Below are 9,792 nucleotides of genomic sequence, written 5' to 3'. Positions count from 1 at the left end.
AGCCTTCAGAATAACAGCTCATATTTATGCCAATGGAACACTTAGTATTAGCAATTGAGGTTGCAATCCTAACCACACTTTCCTGAGAGTAAGCACCATTGAACAAAATGGTTCTTACTGCTGAGTAGACCTGGTTAGGCTTGTGCCCTGACTGCAACTATCACAGACAAATATTCATACCATTCTAGACAGGATTGCCAATGTACATGCTTGGGAATATAAAGAGGAAGGATTGGGGTTTTCTCTCTGCTTCTTGGGAGCAATTTGCCTGATTTGTTTCCCAAATTGAGATAAGATTTGCTTACGTTGAAAAGGGAAAACAGGCATTGAGCAAAATGTTCCTCACGCTCCATAGATATGTGGCTTTTCTAAAATAATAAATATGATGCACAAATTTAAGATAGGAATATAACCCTGAAGAAGGATACTAGCCTGCCAGTACTATAAATACTGCCAGTGCAATATAACTAGATTGGTTATAAGACTTCTCAGTATGTGTGTGTGTGTGTGTGTGTGTATGTGTGTGTGTGTGTGTGTGTGTAGGGGATAGAAGTGTCTGTGATCGCATTTCAATAGTATGGCCAACATCACCATTTAGACAGAGTTGGTATTTCAAATGTATACACAGTGCCATAGATAGTATACGCTGTGTACTATACATAGTATACAATGAATATGTTTATTCAGAACAAAATTCCAATATTTTCATTGGCACTTTTCCTCAGAAATGGACCTTTAAGCCGGGATCACTTTCTCTTAATTAGTTGGTCCTTGCTGTTCAGCTCTGGCCTCAATATAAGTATGTAGCACTTGGGGAAAAAGATAAAAACTAGCAGTCCAGCACTAGAGGACAAAATGGAGAAGATCTCCACAGCCACTACATATTTTCCCTTTGTACTTAGGTAAGAGGGAGCAAAAGACAACCAAACACTGCAAAAGACCAACATGCTGAAAGTGATGAACTTGGCTTCATTGAAACTGTCAGGTAGTTTCCTGGCGAGGAAAGCCACAGTGAAGCTGACAGCAGCAAGAAATCCCAGATAACCCAGAACACAATAGAACATGTTGAGCGACCCTTCATTGCATTCCACTATGATTGCTTCATCCAGAGAATGCATGTCCAAATCTGGGAATGGGGGAGCTGTAGCTAGCCACACAGCACACAGACCGGCTTGAATCATGGAGCAGGTAAGGACAATGGAGCTGGTCAGTCGTCTCCCCACCCATTTTCTCATCCTGGATCCTGGTTTGGTGGCCATGAAAGCCAGAACCACAGTGATGGTCTTGGCCAAGACACAAGAAACAGCCACCGCAAAGATGACACCAAAAGAAGTTTGTCTGAAATAACACACAGCTGTCTGAGGCTGGCCAATAAATAGCAAGGAGCAGAGGAAACAAAGCAATAGGGAAATGAGGAGAGAATATGTGAGGTCCCGATTGTTGGCTTTGACAATGGGAGTATTCTGACTCTTAATGAAAAGAGCCAGCACCAAAGCTGTGAGCAAAGAGAAAGAGAGAGCTAAGGAAGTCATAATCATTCCCAGGTTCTCTGAGAAGGAGAGCAAGGTGAGCTGCTTGGGAAGGCATTGGTCTTTGTGCTTGTTTGGAAATTGATCATCTGCACATTTGAAACAGTCATCCATATCTGAAAAAGAAAGCACATGGTATGTTAGTGTCTTAGGGCACAGTCCTAACCAGGTCTACTCAGAAGTAAGTTATATTTTGTTCAATATGGCTTACTCTCAGGAAAGTGTGGTTAGGATTGCAGCCTTAGTTTTCCTTCATCTCTCATCTTGTACCCAAAGGAATCACAGTATCTATTTTAGCTCTTGGTGTTCTCTCCGGAAAGTAGTTCTCATAGATGTGGCACTCTAATTTACTAAATCAAATCTAAGGTCCCAACCCTATTCAACTTTCCAGCACTGATATAGCTGCAATGCAGCCTGCAGATAAGGGAAAAGACATTCCTTTATCATGACTGCCTCTCCCCCATCACAGGATGCTGTGTGTATCCTATTGACATGGCTGCGTCAGTGCTGGAATGGTGGATAGGATTGGGCCCTAAGTCATTATATAGTAGGAATAAAATTTTCAGGTAGCTGAAAAATGATCTCGGGGGCGCCGGAACTGTTTTACATGACTTATGAGCCATGGTCTATTTATGACAGTGGATTTTGTGATCCACCGTCATAAATGCTATAGGGGCATCATAAAACCTGTGCCACTCTCATGCACTTTGGGGTTACCAGTACAGATTTCTGGAGGCCCCACACATGTGGCAGTGGCTGCAGGACATGATGCTGGAACAGGTAAGGTGGAAGAGGGGTTGATTCTTTAGAGGATTGAGATGGTACTATACCAGTGGGCAGGTTTAATGTGGGTTGGAGTGGATCTCAGCAACTATCACACACTCTGGATCATATCATGTTTTCCTGGTCTGGACCCTCCCCCTTCCTCTCCACAAATGTACACCAGCAAAATAGCTGGTGTAGGTCCAAGGAGATCCCTTGGCAAACAATTCAACTTGACCAACTTTTGCCTGGAGCAATTGGAATATTGGGGTCAAGTGAAGTAATATCTCTCTCTCTCTCTCTCTCTCTCTCTCTCTCTCTCTCTCTCTCTCTCTCTCTCTCTCTCTCTCTCTCTCTCTCTCTCTGGCCAACATTAAAGAAAACTTGTCCATGGCCATGAGAATCTGCAGCAGATTCAGTTGTCATGGACACATTGTTTTGAGTTCTAGCTGCTAAGAGGATATCTTGTTGGCCTGTCAGCATTAATCATGGTACCTCCTTTAAGAATGCCTCAAAAGGACTTGTGTCTCCTACCCTTCTGATCTGAAATCTTCCCATGTGCACATGGAACACAATCATAGCAACAGAATGGTTGCCCCTCCTTGGCTTTCCTGATGTAACCTGGATGGCAGTAGTCATTGCACACAGCAAGAGGCAAGACCTATTCACAGCAAGAAGAAAACAGACGGTTCAATTGTAGATGGTTTGATTATAACCTACCAACAATTCTGTGATGGCTTAATAACAATGTTCACACCACATTTCTTCTGATATACAAGACGGTAGGGTGATGGTTATAGCTAGAGGTGTTTGTTTCTGGTAAGATAGGTTTACAGTCTAAGGGCGCGGTCCTAACCCTTTTTCCAGCACCGACATAAGGGCAATGCAGCTCCGAGGTAAAGGGAACAAACTGCAGGATGCAGCACATGCCCCATTGGCACAGCTATGGCAGTGCTGGAAAGTCGGTTAGGATTTGGGCCTAAGTCTTACTTAACACAATGGGCTTACTTCTGAGTAAAATAATTAACACCATTTTCAAACACCGGTAGTTATGACTGTATGGAGGGTCCAGTGGATATTCAGTACAGGACAGCAGAACCTAGCTTCTGAAAGTGTGAACAGGGATTCATGTAGAAATTTGAAATAGTAATTAAAAAAATTCAAAATAAATACTCAGAACACACTTTAGCTTCAGTGAAACGCTCTACTCATCGGTGGCCTCACTAGGAAGTGCAAAGTGTGTGAACTGCGCTAAGGGACTCCATCAGAGGGTAACAACACTAGTTCTCAAAAATCTGGAAACCTTTTGGAAAATTTGTATTTATGAATTATAGCATCATATTATGTGCCATTGGAAAGGTAATTTCATGCAGAATGTAATGAAACAAACCATACTGAATTATCTGCATTCTGTCAAAAGGTACGGCTAATTAACCAGAAAAAGGAAACACAATTGCTTCATGTAACAAAAAGTGGATTTTCTTGACTCAAAACTGACCAGTGAGACTGATTGTTCCAAGATCCAATGAGGTGTTGTTATGACACAGCAGGGAACCAATAAGGTGTTAGCAGGAGTGAGCTCTCATTTCCATGTCTCTGAGCTAATACTAGAACTCTTTTTCAGTTTTGTGTGTGTCATCAACTTGGCCTGTGGCTTTTTGTTGGTTAATGATTTGTTGACGGACCTGTACTATTATCTATTGGAATAAGTAAAGTTAATGGGGGTGAAAGCCACCCTGATGATGCCGCTGCATTTAGGCAGTGTGTAAGATACTGTAATTTATTCTCTATGGTCTGGTATGGGAGGAGGTCCATAAAGGGAGTGACGCAATGAGCTCTCGCACCAGGTGACACTAACCCAGTGATGCCTCTGTTGCGCATTGTGATTCCTGCATATCAAAGTGAGCAATGGTGGATCCATTCTGATATCACTGTACTGAGGACAGATTTTCCTTTGCTTCCTGAAATGTAATGGCATTTAATGCAAAATGTTGGCTGGTAAATCACTCTGAAAGTCTATGTTCCTTTAAAGTGAACACCCTTAAATGTTCACAGCCCAATCCCAACTGAATACCCCCTGGAACAATGCAGTCATGCCCCTGGAGTACATATTGCATCCCGAAGGGGGAGGTAATCACGGAGGTCTCCTTGAGATAAAGGAACATTTGTTCCCTTGCCTCAGGGTGAGCCTCCACTGCCATGATGGGTCTACTCTGATCTACACTAGCAATTTTGCTGGTGCAAAACTGAATGGACCTGGGAAGGTATATAAAGGCTGGCAAGAGGGGTAGGATACAGCTCTGACACCAATACTGCTCCCTTCCCAGCCTTGACTCACCCCTCCTCACTCCAGTCTCCACCCCGTTTGTCCCCTTTCCACCCTGTTTTAAGGATCACATTACCAGACCCCCCCAAAACAAACAAAGAAACCAACCAACCAACCAACCAACCAACCAACCAACCAACCAACCAACCAACCAACCACTAAGCTTTGGCAGTATCCCTAAAACAAATTCTGCATGCAGAGTGGCAGGGATGGTCAAGTGTCACTATTCAAGCACTTTTCTACTGAAGTTTGTATCTCACACTTCCAGTTGAATCCCACCTGATTGAACATGCTGTGCCATGTGATGGCCTCCTCATTGATGAACAACTCTTTGCCTGGAAGAGCCTGAGGATCCATCCATCCTATTTTCACTTTTACTAAGCTTTGGTTTGGGAAAGTCACCCAGTTGATGACATCAAACCCAGCAACCAATTCACCATTCTCATTAAAGAGGACAGTGTCCCCAGCGCTGTTGTTAAATGAGATGCTCCTCAGGAAAGGGTGAAGCTAGATTGCAAGAAGCAAGGGCACATTTTAGAAAGCATTAAAGTCTGAGCTATGAAGCAGGGCGAGCCCAGTTAAAGACTTCCCCCTGCCGTGAATTCCATCAGGATCCAACCGTATCTAACTTTCCAGCACCAATGCAGCTGCAGTGCAGTCCCATGTCAAGAGAACAAAAGTTCCCTCATCTTGAGGAGGCCTCCTTGGCTGCCCCCACCAACACAGGATGCAGGGCATGACCAATAGGCATGGCTACATCAGTGCTGGAAAACCGGATTGGATTGGGACCTAAATGATACTAGGAAACCCGTACTCACCCCCCAGCTGCGAAATGGGGATAATAACACTGAATGTAGAAGATTCTGATATGGATTACCTCAGGATAATACATATTATTACTGAGGAATGAAGGTATCTCTGCAAGGAAGTTTATGAAGAGAAGGATTACTATGTGCACATCTAGTGCAATTCTAGTCTACTAGACACTTCCGGTTTTCAGGAGGTGCCTCGCGCCCATTTTTCTATTCCTCTGGGAGCCCTGAGGAGGGCTGCACAGGGCTCCCCACACCTCCTGCAGCCTCCAGCATCCCCACATGTAAGTTGAAAGCGCTCCCACTTGCCCCCTTTACTGGGAATCACATTGTTGCCTCTCCCCTTCTCCCGCCCCTTAAAGGGACGAGAAGCATTACATGGTGGGTTACGACCCACCTGTTTGAGAACCGCTGCGCTAGTGCAATTCAGTCATCATGTCCAAGAAACAGTAAACATGAGAAGATCACTGTTCCAGGTGTGAAATTTTACCTGCCATGCTTGTACGTTCAATTGACCATGTCTTCCTCTACCAATCTTTGCAGTGAGTTTTGTCTTCGACGTGTACGTCTTATGCAAAGCATGTGCTATGGCATAGATAGCATTGTAGATGCTGTAGCTCTGACCCAACATGCACATTTCAAAAAGAGTTGGCGGGATACTTTCCAGCTTCTCTTGCCCAGTGCAGATATTCATGCCCTCTTTGTCTTCACTGGAATAAGGAAATAAGCAATTGAAAGCCTGTTTCCAGAAGATCCTGAGGAAGCCGTCTCCATCAGGAGAGTCAGGATGTAAAACCTGGAGGAACTGTGCAAAACCCAGAACCTTGTTTGAGTGAATAGCAAAAGACAAGGCACCATCAAAGATCTGTATATCATAAGTCCTGTACAGTGTGTGCGCAGCAAAATTCCAGTGGGTTGTCATTATCCACACGATACCAACTGAAAACTGTGTAATATCCTCTAATAGAGAATACATATATATCAAACATGTCAAAAATATTATAGTCTGATGACTTGCATTCACAATATGCACTCTGACATTGGAACTCATTATTGAAGTAGCCTTGACCTTGAAGGACCCAAATGAACCAAATGCATCTATCGCTCGAGAGATAACTGGTATCCTTTCACTGAAGGCTGCACAGATGCCATTCTGGGCAAGCATGGACATCAGGGTCTGCACAAACTTTTCTCCATTCTCATCATCTGCTGTTATGAGCCCAACCCATGTCCATTGGAAATGCAGAAGTAAATGCACTATCCCTCTGTACTGATGTTCTTCACTGGGGACCATCCGGTAGAAGGAAGGGAACTGGGTTTTAACATTGAGTACTGGAGCTGTTACACAATAAGCAATCTAAGGAAAACAAAACCACAATTACAGCACAATCCCAAGCAGTCTATCAGCTGACAGAAGTTCCTTGCACTGGTGGAGGAGTGTCGCAAATGTGCTGGAAGGCACGTCTGCCATGAGCAGTTGGGAGGCCGTTGCAAGGCTGCACACTGACCTCCCTGCGCTCGGAGGGAGGTTGGACCTCTTTTTCTCCCCGGAGCAAGTCCCGAACCCAGTGAGTTCTTGCTGGCTGATTCAGGTCAGCATGGGGGTCTGTGGCAGGTTGGGGAGGACAAAACTGGGGTGTTCTGGGGCAGGGGATGGCAGGTGGTGGATGGTGGGCCTGTAAGTGGGCCGGGGCCGGGAGGGGGATGGTGCCAGGTTCCAGCACTTAGGCTAGATCCTAACCTCATTCCCTAGAGGCCCAACCTTGTGCCAGGCTGCTTGGATCTGTGCCACCTCTGCATTACCCAGAGTAAGGGAAATAGATTCCCCTTGCCCCAGATTGCATCACAGCCAGCCCCAACACCACACTGGATACAGGGCAGGCCAACTGGCCTGCCTGATCCAGCGCAGGTTAGGATTGGGTTGTCAGAAACATACTTAGGGCCCAATCCTATGTATGCCTACTCAGAAGTAAGCCCCATTATATTCAATAAGACTTGCTCCCAGATAACTGTGGATAAGATTGCAGCCTTAGCAGTAAGTTACAATGATTCCTTTCCAATATCTGCTGCTTTGAGGCACTAGAGAAAATCCTGAGGTTTCTTAAATATGAATTTGAAATAATGTTTCCTGCATAATCCTATACATGTTTATTCAGAAGTAAGGCCTGCTATACTTCCTCCTCCATATACAGTGAGAAAAATATTCTCCTCACTTAGCATATCATTCTTTTCACTGCTACTTGTACATAACTCTTTTTTGCTTATCCTCTTTTCAAGAAAAAAAAAAAAAGATATTAAGGGCCCAATCCTAACCAATTTTCCAGTACCGGTGCAGCTGTGCCAATGGGGCACGCACTGCATCCTGTGATGGGGAGGCAGTAACAGAGGCTTCCTCAAGAGAAGGGAATGTTTGTTCCCTTACCTTGGGGCTGCATTGTGGCTGCACTGGTGCTGGAAAGTTGGATAGGATTGGGCCCTAAGACAGCAATGAAAGTAGTATAAAAGTTCAAATGGAAAAGCTTCACGGCTCACACAGTCATCCTACCTGTGGTATCTTGAAGTTCTCTAAGACAGTAGCCATGTGACGGGAGATTTCAGAGTCGTGCCCCCCAACGACAGCTATCAAATTCTTACGCTTGTCACATCTGAAGTTAGGAATGATCTTATTCCAGGTGGAAAGAAGTTTTAGGGTGTTCTGATAAGTCATTCTTTCACTTGCATAACTGTTGTAAATTTGGAACCCCAGGCTGACATTGGGTAAGATCTCGGGGTTGGCATTGATCTCTTTCACAGCAAATACCAGGGACACAACATGCTGGTAGAACTTTGGTATTCCACTGGAAAAAAAATTAAATTATTTTTCAGGCAGATATTGAGTCAGATATGAAAGAGCTATTTGTAAGCATGGCATTGTGTTTGCTGGATTGAAATGGATGTAATTTCAACAAGATAGAAAACAGAAAATTCATAATTATCATTGTAGTAGTTCAGTGTTCTAAATGTCTAAATACAAGAACATATTTAGTGAAATGTCTACTATAAGAACACGACTCAGGCTGCAATCCTATACACACTATCCTGGGAGTAGACCTCGCTGAGTATAAAGGAACTTACTTAAGATGAGACATACAAAGGATTGCCCAGTCAGTCTAAACTACGTGTAAGTCATTACCCCCTCCCCAGAAAAAAGGGAAGTAAGACACAGGCTTGGATATTAGGGCCACTTTATTACAATATAACAATCAAACTGCAGCAGGGATTAAACTCAACCTGGGAAAGAGCTCTCAGTTATCCCAATGGAATGAAGGGCATAGCCATCTAAGGTCAAGCCACGCTCAGGCTATGCCCGAGTGACTTGTCACCATCAATCCCAATGGGTCAAAATGGCAGGATATCATCAATGCCCCTCAGGTAAACCCTAAGGGCAGGGTGACCAGATGTCCTCTTTCTCCAGGACATGTCCTCTCTTTTGGCCTTGTACGCTGGAAAAGAACTTAAATGTCTTCCATTTCCCTGTGAGCGGGCCACTGCCCTTCAGGCAGTGCATAGGCTTCTTGTAATTAATAAATCATATGTAATAAATTCTATGTAAAATAGTTTTAAATTTATCATCAAGTAATATAGTATTTAAACTAGCCACATGAAATCAATATACACATGTTTTTAGCTTTTATTTTGTCATGTCCTACATTTTTCTTGGATGTCCTACATTTTGGGGTTCCTTGTTCTCTTTTGTGGTGATGACATCTGGTCACCCTGCCCAAGTGAATAGAGCTGATTCAGTCCAAGGAACTTCTAGCCAGCCTCACCAACCTGCTGGGAATCATGTATGAGCGGTCCTGGCACTTCCCCTGACTTTGTTCATCTTAGCATGGACACCACTGAGATAAATCTACCTACACAGCATGCATGTTACCTGCCAAAGTGACCAAGAACAAGCATTGCAACTGGAATTAAATCAGGATCCCCACCCAACCCACAGCAAGTCTGGGGCAGGCAAAAAAGCTGCTAACACAATGCCATCCTGCTAACAGTAAAAAAATTCCTGCCTGGCCCCTAAGAGAAATAGTTATTTTGTACAAATGCACAAACATATAAAAAAAACACAAGAGACATTATCTTCTATTTGAAACTGACATTTATACTCCATAGGTAGAAGCAGTCTAAAGCGATTTTATTTTGGGGGGACCATAGGATTTCTAAATCAGTATTTTCTCTATTGCTGATTGGGTAAAATGACAGGGAGTTGAACCTTGCTTGGAAAGGTGTCCCCGTAGTATGGAGAAGAAGTGCATTGAAGGCTGCAGAAAGAGAAGAAAGTAGGATGGAAATGATAAAAACAAAACATGGACTTCTGTGATGT

General features: G+C 43.8%; 1 protein-coding gene across 1 annotated transcript; it reads right to left on the bottom strand.

The window, feature by feature from the left end:
• Positions 1–746: 746 nt before the first annotated feature.
• Positions 747–8,136, bottom strand: LOC136653260 (vomeronasal type-2 receptor 26-like). The gene is made up of 4 exons (XM_066630168.1): positions 7,975–8,136; positions 6,701–6,786; positions 5,961–6,139; positions 747–1,645 (listed from the first exon to the last, which is right to left on the bottom strand). Exons 1-4 carry the CDS (start codon positions 8,134–8,136, stop codon positions 747–749), a joined length of 1,326 nt encoding a protein of 441 aa, XP_066486265.1.
• Between the last annotated feature and the right edge of the window lie 1,656 nt (positions 8,137–9,792).

This window comes from Tiliqua scincoides, chromosome 5 (assembly GCF_035046505.1).
Source record: "Tiliqua scincoides isolate rTilSci1 chromosome 5, rTilSci1.hap2, whole genome shotgun sequence".
Lineage (NCBI taxonomy): Eukaryota > Metazoa > Chordata > Lepidosauria > Squamata > Scincidae > Tiliqua > Tiliqua scincoides.
Note: the sequence above shows the minus strand (reverse complement) of the source record. Positions and strands in the feature narration are given on the sequence as shown.

Bases quoted from the DNA above. Each gene is read 5' to 3' on its own strand.
- LOC136653260 (XM_066630168.1), bottom strand. From the start codon at position 8,136: ATGACTTATCAGAACACCCTAAAACTTCTTTCCACCTGGAATAAGATC. The intron at 6,787-7,974 runs GTAGGATGACTG...TGTTTTCCTTAG, and splicing joins AGAACTTCAAGATACCACAG to ATTGCTTATTGTGTAACAGC. The intron at 6,140-6,700 runs GTACAGAGGGAT...TCCTTATTCCAG, and splicing joins GTCCCCAGTGAAGAACATCA to TGAAGACAAAGAGGGCATGA.